The sequence below is a fragment of the Heloderma suspectum genome, chromosome 10 (genome assembly GCF_057233095.1).
Source record: "Heloderma suspectum isolate Gila_16-S chromosome 10, 16-S_ref, whole genome shotgun sequence".
Classification (NCBI taxonomy): domain Eukaryota; kingdom Metazoa; phylum Chordata; class Lepidosauria; order Squamata; family Helodermatidae; genus Heloderma; species Heloderma suspectum.
Genome location: NC_139467.1, coordinates 30,930,340 through 30,948,636, shown reverse-complemented (window position 1 = coordinate 30,948,636; position 18,297 = coordinate 30,930,340). Strand labels below are relative to the sequence as shown.

Sequence of the window (18,297 nt, the reverse complement as noted above, 5' to 3'; positions counted from 1 at the left end):
ATGCATGCCTGGCAGCGTAGGGAGGAGGGGTTTAGCATTTGTTAGGCATTGGGGAACGTTTTGGGACAAGCCAGGTCTGTACAAAAGGGACAGGCTTCAGCCGAATCAGACTGATGGCACTGGTGCTTATCAAAAAGGTGGCAGAGCAGCTTTTTAACTAACCCCCTAGGAAAGAACCAACAGGAGCTGGGGAGCATTCAGTTTGGGATGAATCTTCCCTGGGGGTAAGGGTGAAAAGGGAGCTGAATGGTGAGTGATCTAGGACAAAAGGAAGTACTTCTTTACACAGAGCATAACAGTCCTTCTCCAGGAGCCCCTGCCAATAAAGTGAGGCAGGTGGTTACTAAGATGAGGGCCTTTTCTGTTGTGGCACCCTGGTTGTGGAAAGAGCTCCCCAGAAAGTCTCACCTGGTGCCTATATTGTAGCGTTTTCAGTACCAGGTAAAGATCTTCCTATTTTCCCAGGCACTTAATCTTTAAGTTTCTGTTGTTTTAAATCTGTTTTTAAACTGTAGTTTAAATCTTCGAACTGCTGCTAGGTTTTATTTTGGCTTTTATTTTTATTATATACTGTACTTTCACATTTTTATATTATGTTTTATCGTGGTGTTAATTGTTGTGAGTTGTTGTGTTAATTGTTGTGAACTCCCCAGAGACCTGCGGCTATTGGGCAGTATAGAAATGGAATAAACAAATAAATACATAAAATAAACAGTGATGAAAACTGTGAAATTCACTAACGCAAGTTGTGGTGATGACTGCCAAATTGGACGGCTTTAAAAGGGAATAAACACATTCATGGAGAAGGAGAAGGCTATTAATGGCTACTACTCATGATGGCTATATATTATCTCCAGTATCAGGGACAATATGCCTCTGAATATCAGCTGCTGGAGAACACAAGCAAGAGAACTGCATTCATGTTCTGTCTGTGGACTTCCCATTGGCCACTGATAGATAGTCCAGCATGCTGGGCTAAATAGGCCTCTGGTCAGCAGAGGCTGGTGGCTCCAATGTCAGTGGAGCCACCACTGGTTTATACAATTCATATTATCAATAGCCCATCTTGAACACTTTAATCACACCCTGCATATATCCATGGTGTGGATTATGCATGGGGTAGACTCTGGGGAGTGTGTGTGTGTGTGTGTGTGTGTGTGAAAGAGAAAGAAAGAGAGAGAGAGAGAGTCGGTCACTGGCACAGTGGTAGATTTTGAAGTGCAGGCCCTCATCATGATGATCCCCATAGCTACGCCCCACCAAGGACAGTCCAAAACGTGAGGCTGCTGCGTTGATCCATATCAACAAACCAGTTCTAGCTGTTTTATCTCCACCAGGAGCAAGCCTTCTGTAAAGCGAATGTGTCTTAATTGCCCGTTCAAGACCAATCCACCCCAAAATACTTTGCGCTAGAGCAGTGCACAAATGGCCTCTGAAAATTCTCCAGCCTATTTGTGGGCAGAGAAATTGGGGGGACAATTTCACCACATTTCTCCTAGGGGAGGAGAAATTCTCCAACAGTTTCTCACAGATAGGGCTCACTAGTGACAGGGGTTGTAGCACAGCTTCTTTCTTTTTTCCTCAGGGTTTTTGCTTTATTGCGCTGCTTCTGTAGGAGGCAACAGCATCAACTGTGTTGAGGCTTCCACTTTTTTGAGGCAAAATTCTGAATTTCTTTTGGTGGTATTTTTGAGCTTACCTAATCCTGTGAGGTGGCAGAGAGTGCTGTGTGTGTTTTCTCTCTCCATTACACATCTGCCCGTTGCTCTGCAGCCTCCCAGGCCACCTGCACTTCCTGAACTGAAAAAGCCCCACAGGAGGATTTGCCTCATGATGTCTTCCTCATGATGGCTTTATGAAGTGCAGGAAGCTGAGGAGGCTACAGGCTGCCGCAGAGGTAATTGTACAATGACAGACAGGACCACGCATGCACATTCCTCAGCCACCTCATCAGTAAGGTAAGCATAAGAACCCCAAACCCAACCCATGAAAATTTCTCCAAAATTTCTCCTCCTTTGAATGTCTTTTCGAAAGCAATTTCTTTGCTATCAAGTTGAATGAGAATGGTCAAAAAAAATGTGGGGGAAATTTTTTGGCACAGCACTTTTTTGTGCTATAACAAGGAACAATATATTGCTGGGGAAATCCAATTCCGCTGAGCTACTGTGAGGACTGCAGCTAAGCTCAGAGGGAACAGGGAAGTCTTAGGAGGGTGGCAGATGATGTCAGTGTCCCTGCTAATAAAAAATCCCTGTGCTGTGTCCCTGTGAGCCCTGGTTCCACTACGCCACTGGAGACAGTGCACGTGTGTGTGTATGTGCGTGCGTGCGTACACACCACCCCTTGTGCCAGTATCACAAGCAGCTCTCAGGGCCAAAAAGATTGTTTTCCCTATACCAGGGATGCACAATCAGAGAGAGGTTTTCCTCCCTCTCTCATAATAATACTATAAAAAAAAGGTAAAGGTGTCCCCAACCAGTCGTGTCCGACTCTAGGGTGCGGTGCTCATCCCCGTTTCTAAGCCGAAGAGCCAGCGCTGTCCGAAGACGCTTCTGTGGTCATGTGGCCGGCATGACTGAACACCGAGGTGCACGGAACGCTGTTACCTTTCCCGCCGAGGCGGTACCTATTTATCTACTTGCAATTTCTTGCTTTCGAACTGCTAGGTTGGCAGGGGCTGGGACTGAAGACGGGAGCTCACTCCGTCACGCAGCACTCGGGTCTCGAAGTGCTGACCTGCCGACCTTCTGGTCTGCAGTTCAGCGTCTTAACCACTGAGCCACCGCGGTCCCTAATAATACTATAGTCCAGGATTAATCAATGAAGCTGAACGGTGGGAGATTCAGGACAGACCAAAGGAAGTACTTCACACAGCACATAATTAAACTGTGGGATTAACTAACTGCCCAAAGATCATGACTACTAAAGTGGATGGCTTTAAAAAGGGATGAGACAAATTCATGGAGGATAAGGCTGTCAATGGCTACTTGTCATGACGGCTATACTCTTTATCTCCAGGATCAGAAGAAGCAAGCCTCTGTGTATCAGTAGCTGGGGAACGTGAGCAGGAGGGTGCTATTGCCCTCAAGTCCTGCTCATGACCTTCCCAGAGGAATCTGGTCAGTCATTGGGAGATTCAGGATTGCTGGAGGCCTTTGGTCTGATCCAGCAGGGCTCTTTCTTATGTCCTTATATTCTTACTCAAGATCCTGCTGGCTTTCCATTCTGCTTGATGATGAAGAGTTCTGTGAGATATGGAAGCTTGCCAATCAGCCAGAGAGCAACACTAACTAGTTGCGATGTTCTGGCCTAAGAGTTGCATTCAACCTGCCCGAGTGGTACCACTATCTTCGAACGCGGCTGTTCCCTTTAGGGCAGAGGCCTGAGTGAGCTTTTGCAGTGTGTGGAGAGCTCAGTCTTCCACTGCAAGCAGCTCTGTGGGAGCAGGAATTGGATGAGGAGACCGTCTCTCTCCCCACACCCCTCCGCATATTTTAATGAATCACATACTGGAGATATCGAGTCTTTCTACTTAGCAAGGAACTGGACGGTATCTGCCACGCAGCCCAGATCCTATGCATCTTTACCCAAGAAGCAAGGCTCACAAGAATCCGATGTGGCTTCCTTCCAAGAAAGCATGCATAGGATTCCAGCCCTGGGAGGAATTTGAGAGTGGGAGGCAACCATCCGCAGGTGACACCCACTCTCTGAGAACCAGCATGTCAATAAGCAACAGAAAGCTTCCAAGGTAGCGTGGGAGTCTTTTCTCTTAATATGAAAGACACACACACACACACACACACACACACACACACACGAGTTAACCAACTACCTTTCTATGGGGTAAGTTGAAAAGCTGATGGGCCCCATTGCCATGGATACAGTGTTCTGGTTACAGCACTTTTCTTGTTTTTTGCTTAAATCTAGCAGTGAGGGACTGGTGGCACAACCAATAAGAAAGTAGGGCTTCGTTCTCCAGATTTCTGACAGGTTTTTTTTATGAGTAGAGTTATTTTTAACATGGCACAGACGCTCAGAAATTGGATGCTTTACCCAACGCCTTCGAATGCTGGCATGCTGCATCGGACAGCGGGAGGGACGGGGGCGCTGGGGGGAGAAGCGCTGACTGCTTCAAAATCTCTACCAATCTGTTTCAGACGCCCCACAGATGGGGCCCTGTTTGCGCATCTAATAGCCCCCATGATAAATGAATCCTGGGGGGTGGGTAGGTGTACCAAAACGATCCTACTTGCCCATCTGCACGACAATGGTTCATTTATGCCTATCTGGACCCTAAGATCATCCTCAGGGGTCCTTCTCCGGGAGCCCTCACCAAAGGAAGTGAGGCCGGTGGCTACCTAGAAGAGCCCTTTTCTGCTGTGGCACCCTGGCTGTGGAATGAGCTCCCTACAGAGGTTCGCCTGGCACCTACGTTGTACTCCTTCCGGTGCCAGGTGAAGACTTTTTTATTCTCCCAGTATTGTAGCATCTTAGCTTCCTAATCCTTTAGCTCTGATGTTTTAAAACTGCATTTTAAATCTCTGCATTGCTGCTAGGTTTTATTCTGGCTGTACCGTTATATTGTGGCTTTAAGCTTTCATATTTTATTTTGTTTTATGCTGGGACTCTGTGGTTTTAATTTCTGTGAACCACCCGGAGAGCTTCGGCTACTGGGCAGTATAGAAACAAACAAACAAACGAACAATAGTTTCCAGGACCTGCACAGCGCAAATATCACCTAAAGGCTGGGATTCTAAGCACTTGGAAGCTGGGGCATTGCCAGGATCCTTTAGCCCAGCCCCAAATCTCTTTCACAGGGTCCCGGATCACTTTTACAGAGTCCTGACTGCTCATTGGTGCCAACAGAAGGGGTTTTCTCTCTCACTTAGTTTCCATGCAGGGAGCAATTTCCAAGGGTCATTGTAGCTGGGAAGGGAAAGGTCAACTCTCCCCTCCTCACACGCTGCAAAACACCCCCTCCCAAATCTTCCTCTGCATGGCAAATTAAACTGAGAAAGAAAAAAAACCCTCTTTACAGTGGGTTGGGATTATCTAGGGCAGGGTGCAAATTAACTGCAGAATCTATTTTATTTGAGATGATTTGAATGAGGAATTAACTGGCTGCCTCCTGTGAAATTTAATCCTCATAGTTATTCCTAAATTTGCATCTATAGATATAAATTACCATACGTAGACTGGTGTCCTATGGGCCCGGGCCCCAAATCTTTTAACATGTCTTGCAAAACCCCTGCTTGGGAGTAAACCTTGTTTGAGACAGTGGGACTTGCTTCCGAGTAAACATGCCCTGGAGATGCGGGCTGCAGGAGTTATTTCAAGCATCCCCTAAAGTGGGGTTGTTCAACGTCAGCTGAAAAGTTGATCCAGCACACGAAGTATTTTTACGGGGATGGCAGGCAAAAGAGGACAGGGCCTCTGGGCCTCTGACAGGTGTGTTGAGGAGGAATTGCAACAGGTACATCTTCTCCCTGCTCTGCAGGGTACACAGCGCATGCCAAAATCCCCCCTTCTATGAGGCGAGCAAAAGGTAGAAGAGCCCAAACCGCCTTCGCATCTGGTCAGCCCACATCTAGTGCTCCTGCCAGCAAACACCACCACTCTCCGAACAGGTGAAAAGGTAACCCAGGGGACGGAGTTTTGCATCGTGCATCACCCACAGTCAGCCCTGGCCCAATTCAAAGCCATTTGCAGAAAGAGCAAGAGCGCCGTCAGCTTCTCCAGGTAATCTCCAAGGCCAGCTGAACACATTCACATTGTACTACCTGAGGCAGAGCATCAAACGGTGCCCCTCTATCCCTCGCCCAAGTCAAGGGACACAGTCAGTACCCAAGGCCACCTGAGATATTTTGGCACCTGAGGCAGAACCCCCCCACACACACCGCTCCCCCTCCCTTGCAGTCAAGAGAATAATCAATAACCAACCATTTGCAGCCCTTTCATGACACCCGAATTCTGCTCCCTGAGGTGGCCATCTCACTCTGCCTAATGGTAGGGCCGGCCCTGGTAATCCCAGATGGAAGGATTGCAATTCAAGCTCTGTTTGTGGAACAGTAGTGTAGTAGTAAAATTTGAAGTACAGGCGCCCATCGTGACAGTCCCTATAGCCACTCCCCCCAAGGAGAGTCCAAAAATTGCAGGCAGCTGCATTGATCCATATCAACTAATCAGTTCTAGCAATCTTCATCTCTATCATCTCTATCAGCAGCAGGTCTTTGGTAAAACTAAGGGTAAAACAGTTTGCATTACAACAGGGAACAATATATAGTTGGTAGGAAAATTAATCCCCCCCCCCCCCAGCTACTGTGAGGATCGCAGCTAAGCTCGGAGAGAACAGGGAAGCTTGAGGGGGGAGTGGGGTGGCAGATGATGCCAGCGTCCATGGTGACAGCGCTGTGTCCCTGTGCGCCCTGCCTCCACTACACCACTGGTGTGAAACTAAAGAATATCCCTTTGCCCTCTGTCATCCTACTTTCTTGATGATCACTGGGAGACGGGGGCCATTGCTGCTTCCATGCCACCTTCTCCAACAGCTTTATTTGCACCCTGCTACCAACCTGGGGATCAAAACTGGGACCTTCGGCATACAAAGCAGGTGCTCTGCCACTGAGCCACAGCCCATCTCCATTTTTTAAAGCATGGGACACTTAGCGGTCCTTGATGTCAACTTAGCAGTTTTGAGACAGCAATCACTTTGCCTAAGTTGACCAGATGCATTAAAGAAGACACAGCTCAGGCACTTTTAAGACCTGTATAGATTGGGGGAGGGGGGAATTAAGGGACCGCAGTTTCTCACCTGAGCAGCAATTGGGTCATGACAAACTGCACTTGCCACAATCCCTTCTTCTCTGGCACCCTGAAAAGCACAGGAGCCGGGTTCATCGGGATGCCTTAATTTCCCAGTTTTATCCATTTCAACCCAAGTCAAGCAGAGGGGCAATGCATTCTTTACCCTGTCATGTCAAAGAAACGCTCACAGCAAGAGAGCTGCCTTCTTCAGGGGTGTTAACAGTGCCAGAGCTGTGTCCTCTGAATGCATCTGCTCACCTTAGATAAAATCAGTTGCTCTCTCAAGGCCGCTCAGCTGACATCAGTCATGGCTAAATGGTGGGTGCAGCCCAACAGAAAGAGACCTGGAACCCAGCAACTGACAACCTGAGCTATGCAGGTTTACTCAGTAGGAAACCTGACCGAGTTCAACGGGGCTTACTTCAGAGTAAGCGTGGGCAGGTTTGCAGGCTTAGGTAGGCTTAGATTCGAACTTCCTATGCTCAGGGTGGGAATTGGCCCAGGGCAACGGCACTGGGCAATGGCATATGCCAGCAGTGGGCGGAGCCACAGCCCAGAGTGGGCAGGGCCACTGCTGGCACATCCCCCCCCCCAACACACACAAGCACGCTGAGCCAGCTTCACTCACACTGAGCCAGCTTCACTCCTTCACTGGGAAAGGTGAGGGGGTGAGTGAAGCCCCAGAGAAGTGCTGCTCATGGGACTTGGGCAAAGGTTGGCTTTATTGTTGGCTGTTATCGTTGTTTGTATCACTTTTAATATTTTAACTGTTTTTATGTATTGTATTTCTGTGAGGACTTCTGCTCTGAAAGGCGACCAAGACATGTTTTAAATAAAGTAATAAAATAAATAGAATTCATGGGCCGGATGGGGAGGCCTGACAGGCCAAATTCAGCCTTTGCCCACTCTACTCTGGAGGTCCCCCTCCCCATCCCTTGCTCTATGCAGCCCCCAAATTTGCTGGGTGACCTTGGACAAGCCATTTCCTATACTGTTCCATCTGTAAAATGGGAACAATGCAACCTACGCTGAGAAGATAAATGTGAAGGATTATAATGTGAAGGATTAGCATATTTTAAAGGAGCTTTCAGTTTTTATTTTTAATATAAAAAAGGTAAAGGTGTCCCCAACCATATAGGGGAGCGTTTATGCTGTAGGGTCAGGGGGCTATAAAGGAAACTCATGCTTCACTGCATTACAAAACACAGGAATATAGGTCGCTGTATTATAACAAGACAGAACACTGGTCCATCTAGTTCAGTACTGTTGGCACTGATCAGCAGTGGCTCTCCAGGGTTTCAGGCAGGATTCTTTCCTCACCCTCCCTGGAGATGCCAGGGACTGATCCCAGGACTTTCAACATGCAAAGCAGGTACTCTACCACTGAGCTTCTGCCCTTTCCTTAAAGAATCAGGATTCCTTCATTTTTCTGGGGTATCTCTGGGTGATCTGCAGTAGATCTCTTCTGGCTCCCAATAGCCATGTGCTAATTTCTTATTTCTCAGCCTCAGTGTTTGTCATTTGTAAAATAGAGGAGTACTAATTGGTTGCTTTTGACCAGATCTTTGTTCAGCTCTGCTGTCCAGTTTTAGAGTGTTGCATTAAAATCCCCGATTGCTGATAACTCACATGTAGATGTGCATATATCTTTGTGTATGGTTCATGGAGTGCAGTCCATAATTGGACCCTGAGCCACCATGTTGTGTCTGGTAGTGGTCTGTAGATCTCAGCGTTCTTATAAAACCCCCCAAGAACGAAACAGATCGTGCAAGCCTGAAGCCTGTCCACCCCTGCCCTAAGGTACACGGGGAGGGCTGGTCTCCGGAGGGCAGCCATTTAAAGAGCTTTGAGAGTTTACACAACACTTACCATGCTGTGCCTTGCCTTAAAGCATTTTAATTGCTTTGAGAAGTAACTTATTTTTCTTTCCGGCCCTGTTCCCAAGGATTCAGATTACATTTACAATTCATCCATCCCGCATTGCTATCCTCAAACAACTTCAAAACGTAAATTAGGCACAGACACACCAACCTGGCAAAAGCAGAGTGCCATGGCCAAACTCAGACCTTGCAGATCCAGCTCTGGTTCACATGACATACCATGCTGATGATAAAGCACGTTCAAAAGAGGACACACACACACACAGTGCAGGAGTCTCTTGATGCATCGACTACAACTCCATCATGCCCAGCCAGCATGGGCATGCTGACTAACAGTGATGGGTATTATAGTCTAAGATATCTAGGGGGCATTGAGCTGGGGGAAGGCTGATCCATTCACTTCCCCAGCCTCCTTGCATTTGGGAAACCTTAAAAAACAGGTTTGCTGACCAGGGAGGCCAATGCATTTTAGGCTGTTCATATGAACAAGCGGATTATCTTTTCAGGAGGAATGAAAACCCACTCAGAGTAGGAGAAAAGCAACTGTATGGATCCACCCACTTTATAAAAAAAAAAAAATTAAATATCTTAGATTGAATGCTGACAAGGACTGGAGCTACACAGTGCTAACAAGAAGTGGATGGAGAGAACTCATGCCATGGGTTTCCAAATACCCTTGCACAGAAGTCACTGGCACACAAGAATTAACATGCTACCCACATGAGGTCATATTGTGCAATCATCTCACATGCACACAAACCAACATATATGCACACAGCCAACCGCAGCTTTCCAAATGGGAAATCCACATGTGTGGTGGTTACGCAGGGCTGATTCACACATGCTCTTTTGCTACTTGAGTGCTCTACATGTGAGAACTCTGCATCTGGGGCAGGTTCAGACATTCAGACAAGTATCGTCCCACACACGGCAAAGAGCAGACAGCATGCTCACATGCAAGTCAGGCCTTTGCATTTACAAACACATGCCGGGCGTTCATACTCCTTTCCCCTCCAAATAGGGCTACACCTGGATCACAGATATCCTGGCCAAAGAATTGCACAATCATACATATGATGGTGCGGTTCACACATGGTCACCTCTGTGGTGGCAGACACATGCTTTCCCAAACCATGGGCCCACTCAATATCACACGTAGTGCCTTAACTCTGGATCTGAACAAACCCTTGGCAACCTGAAGCCAAATGTGTGAACTGAGTTCACCAAAAAGCCCCACATCATTCCATGGTGACATAAAAGGATATTATATGAACATGATGGCCCATTTGTACATGCCAGTTGCCACTTTATGTTGTGGTTACTGAGTGACAAACGCACATGTGTAAGCCATCCACACAAGGTGGATTGGTGGACTGAGCCTCAAACTTTGACCCATAAGACCTGGGTTCAAATGCAGAGTGGCTCATGAAACTTACTTGGTGACCTAGGGTGAGCTGCTCTCTCTCTCTCTCTAAACGAGAGCTGGCCCAAGACATTTTGCTGCCTGAAGGGAAGGGCAAGATAGCACCTATCCCCATCCCACATCCAGAAGACGGCCACAGTAGCAGCTGAATCTTTACTTTGGCACTGGTGACAGGTCAGCATTTGCTACCGCATCAGAGGGCAGCAGGCTAGCTTAGAGGGCTCAGGACAGGCCGCCGGACACACACAGCTCTGTCCTGTAACACTTTGCTGCAACTCCCTGCCTCCCAGCATCTGCCACCTGATGTGGCTGCCTCACTCTGCCTAATGGTAGGGCTGGTCCTTCTAGTCTAACCCACCTCACAGGGCTGTTATGAGGATTATGTGTGTTGGGGGAGAGGCAGCGGGGGGGGGGGAGGGCATCATATGTTCTCCCACCTCCGGTGGTGGGTCATCTTGTGCCGCCCAGGGGCAATACCTTAGAGGAAAGGCTGGGGGGGGGGCGGTGATGGGAGTTGAGTCCAAAAGTCCAAAAGATTCGGAAGGCACCAGGTTGAGAAAAGCTGAGGGACGCACGCAGCTGGCACATTAATCCTAGCAGAGGCGACTTCCTATGGAGGCATTCCAGGACAATAAAGAAGAACAGGGGCGGCTCTTCCTGAGCAAGGCACCACGAAAGGAACTGGGAAGTGCCTTCATGCTCGAACTACTCAGGTCACCCGGAGGCTCTCCCAAGGGGCGGGGGCGGTGCGTGCGAGTGGGGGGGGGTTGACCAACTCCGCACGGCCCCGCGAAGCAGCCCGCCGGCCCGCCCCACCCAAGAGCCGGCCGTTGTTGCGCCATCCAGCCCACCTCCAGGAAAACGAGGTCAGGCCGAGATCTCCCGAACTTCTCTCTCCCCCGCGCGCCCTCCCCACGGAAGGGAAGACACGCTCCTTCCCAGGGAGAGAGGGAGGGGGAGGGGAGGGGGAGGGGGTCCCCCCCAGTCTTGGCTCCACGCGGAGGGCCGCGTGGGGTGGATCAGGACCGGGGCGGGCGGGCGGGCAGAGGGGATCGGACCCAGAAGAGAGCCCCGCGCGCTCTCACCCACCTGCCTGGCTCGCCAGCCCGCCGCGCGCGTAGAGCAGGGCGCAGAGGAGCGCCGCCCGGAGCGGCCAGGGGCGGGCCGCAGGCATGGCTGTGCGTCCTCCTCGGGGCGAGCAGAGGCGGCGGCGGCGGCGGCGGCGGCGGCGGCTGAGAGCGCCCGGCTCGGGTGCTTGTTTTTCACTTTGGTAACGGCGACCCACTAGAAAGTGATCAGGGCGCCTGGGAAACCAGCGACAGCAGGTGGCGGGCACATGCGCGCACGGGCGGGGCGGGGCGGGGCGGGATCCAGGGGGCGGGGCGGGCAGGTGCGCCGGCGGGGGGTGCGGGGGGGGAAGCAGCTCCACCCCCTCCAGCGGGGCGCGTCCTCGCCCCGCTCCTCTTTTGTTATTCCGAGCAATCGCCGACCCGGGGGAACCTGAGCCCGACGAGCCCTCGCCCGGGCTAGAATTTGAGCTGCAGTTCAGCCGTCGGCTTTCCGTGCCGGGGTTCTTCTATATACACCCTGTCACGTCAGGTCAAATGGTGGCAGAAAAGGACGTCCTCTGAGCACGTGGAGAGTGCTGTCCCCTCGTGCCCCGGGACCGCTACACCTAGGATGGCGCAGAATTCCGCTGGGTGTGCAAGAAGAGACAGTGGACAGCCACGTGCCAAGAGTCACGCGTGCATGCTCCCATACGTGTATTTTGCAGCAAGTGCGGGGTGGGGAGGGCTGAGAAGCGAGCGTATCTTCTTACTTTGCTGTTCTTTTCTTTTAGCCCTATCATCGCTGCATAAGCTCGAGGCAGTTCACAATACATTCATTTAATAATAATAATAATAACAACAACAAGAACTATTAGAAATGCAAGGGGAAACAAAAACAAAGCCAGTAGCTGTCAAATTATTTACAACAGAAGCTTAGGCATGTTGTCTCGGAAGTCAGTCCCACTATGTTGAATGGGGTTTGCTCCCAGGCAGGGAAGTCGGAGAAATCTGCAACAGATTCAAAAGAGTTTGGATTTTTAAGAATCCAATCTGGGGATTCCACAGTGGGCTACCTTTCCCAGCATCACTTGGATTCCATGGACATATGGATTATTTTTTTTAACTTTTGCAGGGATTTGTGTAAATGCGCATTTGCAGTAACGCGCATTGGCAAACATGAACGAAATTCTCATACGTAACATCCGATTCTGTCAATGAGTGGATGACGGAAGCAGTGGAGGCTGGTGGCTCCAATGTCAGTGGGGCAATGAATCCGTACTGGGTTTCAGTCAGAACTCTAAAGGAGGAAGCCCCTTGGATAGCTCCTTTAGAGTTCTGACTGAAACCTGGAGCAGATTCACTGCCCCATTGACATCGGAGCCACCAGCCTCCACTGGACGGAATGGAAGATGCCTGACAATGCGCAAAACACAGATGGAACAAAATCCATACATCGCTACTCCCAGGTAAATGTGCCAATGATTGCAACCTTACCTTGCAAAACTCAAATTCCAAAGGCCTTCCCAGCATATATACATACAGTACGAAAACTATGGGATCATCCTACACTGATCACCATCAGCGCACAGCACCTTAGTGGGAACCTGGTGCCTTGGCGGGGCACACCAGAGCTAATGCTCAGATTGGGACCCCGGTCATGGGCTTACCTGGTGCTTGCAGCAGGTGGCTATTTTAATTTCCTGCTGTGCCCTGATGTAACACCCTCTAGCTTGCTGGGAAAAGTAAATGGTGTCCATCAAAGGCATGGTGGGGAATTAAAATGGGTCCCTGCCCCCGCCGCCACCAGGTAAGCCCATGACCAGGAGCCCAGCAACATAGGAAGAAGCTCTCCCGCTGAGGGTGCTTTGCCTGGAAGGGTTACGCTGAACATCTCTATATGCAGGTTTTATCCTATTTCACAGAACTGCTTTTGGGGTAGCAGTTTTGCCACGCCTGGATTGCCACATTTGGGAGAGGAAGTGATTTGGGGGCGGGGGGGCCTTGACACTTTAGGACAGAGGTAGGGAACCTGATGCCCGTGGGCCAAATCCAGCCATTCATGGGTCCCAATCTGGCTTTCCAGCACTCCCCAGATGCCTCCCTTCCCCTGCCCCCCCCAGCCACCAGTAGTTTGATAATTTCTCAGCTTTTGTGTAGTTTCTCCTCCCTTCTATAAGGTTGAAATGCTTCCCAGGCTTAGTTCCTGGCAGCTAAAGCTTTAAGTAAAGCCGAGACAGGTAAAAAAGAGATTGTGTTAAATGGGGAGGACTGGGGCGGGGACAGGGAGAGAGAAGGGTGACCCTGCAAACTTTTGGCTCTGGCCCCACCCACTGCTGGCTTCAGCATCATCTTCTGCCATCGTGGTCCCTTGACAGAAAGAAAGGTCCACCAGTCCCAGCATATGCCAACAGACAGTAGTTCTCCAGGGACTTAGGCAGGGGTCTTTCCCAGCCTTTAGGTGGAAGCAAATTGGGAGAGAAAGAAAGTTAACTGGTTAAGATCTTAAGCTAACAGGAAAGTGATGTCAGCTTGATCACTGGGATATTAAACATATATGAATATTGCAATGCACAGCCAAGCAGGAAATTATTTTCTTTCTGTAGTACCAATTTTTAAGCCATCTCCTCCTCTAGATGGTTGCTTGGCAGCTCCCCTAGATGAGGCAAAGACTAGTTTTGACTCCCACTCTGCCAGTGCCAGGAAGATATAAATCAAGATACATTTCAGTGATGCCTTTAGAAAAGAACAGCCACATTTCTCATTTGTGCCCATTGGATCAGGCCACAAAATGCCTACGGAAGGGAGCCTAAGGAATTTATTCACACACTGGCCTGGTTCGCACGTAACACCAATTCATGGGTTGTTTAGCCCATGAATTGGTGTGCCTGTAGCGGAGCAAGTGAGCACACTGCCTCTGTCCTGCTTGCCGTTGCATCCGCTTTTGTAAACAACCCAGGAAGGCTCCATTTCTGAGCTGTTTGATGCGACTGTCTGAATCTGGAACTCTGGAATGTTGAGAGACATGCAACTAGGGATGTTGGAGAAATCTGCAACAAATTCAAATGACTATGGATTTCTATGAATCTGACCTGTGGGTCTGCAGTGAACTGGCTTTTTCTGAGTTGTGTGGATTCCATGGACTTGTGGACCAGTTTTTTACTTTGGGTGCAGGGGTGGGATTTGTGCAAATTCACACTAGCGCTAATGCACACTAGCGCAAGTGCATGCTTGCACTAATGTGCATTACTGCTAATGTGCACTTGTGCAAGTGGAACAAAATTCTCTTACATCCCTACAGAAATACTGATTTTGTCAATGAGTGGACGATAGAATGAAAGATGCATGTCAGTCTGTGAAACACAGATGAAACAGATTTAAGAAAATCCATGCATCCCTACAAGCAACCTAGTGTTTTAGCCCAACAATAAGCCATGGGTTTAATATGGGGCGTTCCTGTGTTGTTTCTGAAAGCTGATGGAAAGTGGAAGTGGTGAGCAGGCAGGACGCTGTGCGCTCGTTCACTGCCATGCGGCCCCAACTAACTGTAGGTTGTTTAACCAATAGTTGTTATGTGTGAACTGGGCCAATAAAATAGAAAGGCTCCTGAGGGTGTAACTTTTTTGTTGTAAGATTCTTGGCATTTTGTAACATGCCTCATAATAGGTACACATATCCATCTTTTCAGAGAAGTAAACTCTCTCCCTCTTTTTCACACATTATGGCCTATCTGCTTTTCACAGTGGCTTTAATACTCATACCTGTAAAACCAATGCGTGAAATTCACCTAATCAAATGTCTATCTGGGAAAATCTAAAATATAAGCTTGTGTGATGATGAGAAGTTGAGAATAATGTTAGCTAAAATCTCCCCCTAGTGGGATACTGGCATATTACAGCAAACCCAGAAACATCCTCCCAATGTTAAACTAGACTGCTCCACCAAAGTGGAATGAAAAGTCTCTACGCCAGGGGTGGGCAACTTTTGGCTGTCCAGATGTTATGGCCCACAGCTCCCACTAGTCCTAGACAGCATAGTCAATGGTGAGGCCTGATGGGAGTTGTAGGCTCCTGCAATAGGTTGCAGGGCGGGGTGAGGTGGGGGAGCTTGCACCTGAAGCCTCCAAAACTCCATTTGAGTTTACTTACCTCCAGCCAGAATCTCTTCCAGCTGCAACTTCCCCCCTCCCAAACTGCTTGAATTTTTGTAGACCAGCCTTCCCCAAGCTGGCACACTTGAGATGTGCTGGACTACAACCCCCATCACCCTCAGCTGTGCTGGCTGGGATGATGGGAATTGTGGCAAACCCATCAGGAGGACAACGGGTTTGGAAAAGCTTTCCTAGACACCCACTGAGGAAGGACCGTGGCTCAGTGGCAGAGCACCTGCTTTGCAGGCAGAAGATCCCAGGTTCAATCCCTGGTGTCTCCAAGTAAGGCTGGAAAAATTCCTGCCTGAAACCCTGGAGAGCTGCTGCCAGTCAGTGTGGACAATACTCGGCTAGATGGACCAGTATAAGGTGGCTTCCTATCTTCGTCTGTTCCACTTAGCACATTTGTTAGGGGTTGGTGGGAGAGGAAGCCCTTCAGATATTTGCTGACCGTAAAGAGCTAATGAGGATGTGCCAGGCTAAACTGTTGGCCTCTCACTGACCCTGAATCTTGTACAACTAGGCTAGGCATCAGAGATCCCTTAAAGGTCACTTCTGACCAACTCCAAATCTCATTAGGACAGGCAGCGCTCGATGGGAAATAACATGTTTACCCCACTCTTCCTCCAAGGAGCTCAGTTGTGTTTTACAATTTTTCCGCCCTTTCTATTTAATATTCACCACAACCATGTGAGGTAGGCTGTGCTGAGAAAGCGCGACTCATGTGTCCCACAATAGCACTCTGATTACACAAGTGGGCAACCTGCAACAAAATGTTGCAGTTGGAAGTGCTGCTGTTCAGGATTCTGAGCACTCCATTCCTCCGTAACTGTCAGTCAGCATTCGGCAAGCTCAGGCCTCATTGGGCTGTTTTTGCCTCCCTCCCCACACTCTTTCTTTCTTTCTTTCTTTCTTTCTTTCTGCAAACCTTGGAGTCCCCCTAAGCCTACTGAGATCTCCCCTCTTGTGCATGAGTGTTGCTGTTTTGGCTATAGAAAGAATGGTACTTGGAGAATGGGTTTGCTATTAGTCCCATAGGATGAAAAAATACCAGCTTGTGCTTTGCATTGATCAGCTGTTATGGAAAGCTTTTGTGGCTGAGCCAGCCTTCTGTTTGTGGGCAGAACTTTTATGTAAGTGAAAGCCTTCCACTTCGCAGGGTGAATTATTTTTGTGGGTCATGAACACATGTGCACCCCCCCTCCATGTCTGCAATGGGTAAAATCCAATAGAAGTCCTACTTAGAGTACAGCCAGTGAAATGAATGGGCCTTAAGTTAGTCATGACTAAATCCCATTCATTTCAATGTAATTTATTTATTTATTTGTTTATTTCATTTCTATACCGCCCAATAGCCTACACTCTCTGGGCAGTTCACAAAAATTAAAACCAAAAAGCACAGGATAAAACAATATAAAATATAAACGCATGAAAACCACAATATAACAATATAACCTAGCAGCAATGCAGATATTTAAAATACAGATTTAAAGCACCAAAGCTAAAAGACTAGGAAGCTAAAAAGCAAAAATGCCTGGGAGAATAAAAAGGTCTTCACCTGGCGCTGGAAGGAATACAATGTCGATGCCAGGCGAACCTCACTAGGGAGCTCATTCCACAGCCAGGGTGCCACAGCAGAAAAGGCCCTCTTCCTGGTAGCCACCCGCCTCACTTCCTTTGGCAGGGGCTCACGGAGAAGGACCACTGAGGATGATCTTAGGGTCCAGGCAGGCACATATGAGAGGAGGCGATCCTTCAGACAACTTGGCCCCAAGCCGTTAAGGGCTTTGAATGTTAATATCAGCACTTTGAATCGGGCCCGGAATGGACTGGCAGCCAGTGCAGCTGGAAAAGTAGTGGCGTAATGTGATCTCATTGGCCAGTCCCTGTTAACAATCTTGCTGCCCTATTTTGGACTAGCTGAAGTTTCCAGACTGTTTTCAAAGGCAGCCCCATGTATAACGCGCTGCAGTAATCCAGACAAGAAGTTATCGGAGCATGGATAATTGTAGCTAGGCTATATCTGTCCAGATAAGGGCATAGTTGGTATACCAGCCTAAGCTGATAAAAAGTGTTCCGTGCCACTGAGTTCACCTGTGCCTCAAGTGACAGTTCTGGGTCCAAGGGCATCCCCCAAACTACGAACCTGATCCTTTAGGGGGAGTGCAAGCCCCTCCAGAACAGGTTGAATATCACCTAGCCAGGCAGATGAACCACCCACTAACAATACCTCCATCTTGTCTAGATTTAGTTTCAGTTTATTGGCCCTCTTCCTATTACTGTGCTCAGGCACTGATTCAGAACAGCCACTGCCTCACCTGGGTTTGATGAGAGAGGTAGAGCTGGGTGTCATCCACATATGGATGGCACCTCAGCCCACACCTCCGGATAAGCTCCCCCAGTGGTTTCATGTAGATGTTGAATAGCATGGGGGATAAAATAGAGCCCTGTGGAACCCCATGGTATAATTGTACGGGTGTATGAACCCCACTCACTGTTCCGGTCCAGGGCGTCCGCGAAGGGGGGGGAGGTGATCCGTCCCTCCCCCTGGAATCCTCCCTGGCCTGCTCCGCTCTGCGGCGAGTCCACAGAGCCACTGGCCGGGTCCGTCCGCAGCTGGACTTCCATCTGCTGCAGGTCTGCGGCCGCAAATGGCATCCGGCATAGTGGACGCCATTTGCGTCCCTGCTTTAGCCATGATAGGCTACGTAAATATTTATGTAGCCTATCATGGCAAAGAGCAGGGACTCAAATGGAGTCTGCTATGCCATTTGCGTCCCTGCTTTAGCCATGATAGGGTATGTAAATATTTACGTAGCCTATCACGGCTAAAGTAGGGATGCAAATTGTGTCCACTACGCTGGACGCCATTTGTGGCCACAGACCAGGGCAGCAGACAGACTGGACTGGACCAGTCAGCAGCAGGTAGGGTCCATCCGGGGATAATTTTGCAGGGTGGCAGAGGGGAATGGTCCATTCTGCCACGGACTCCGG

General features: G+C 49.1%; 1 protein-coding gene across 2 annotated transcripts in view; it reads right to left on the bottom strand.

Moving 5' to 3' along the window:
- The window catches only part of CD164L2 (CD164 molecule like 2), a 47,868-nt gene extending 36,468 nt beyond the window's left edge, over nucleotides 1–11,400 (bottom strand). For both annotated transcript variants that reach the window (XM_084815753.1, XM_084815752.1), the window contains exon 1: nucleotides 11,197–11,400. In XM_084815753.1, coding sequence (XP_084671879.1) covers nucleotides 11,197–11,281 — 85 coding nt within the window. In that variant the 5' untranslated portion in view covers nucleotides 11,282–11,400. The remainder of the gene's footprint in view (nucleotides 1–11,196) is intronic.
- Nucleotides 11,401–18,297: the final 6,897 nt, after the last annotated feature.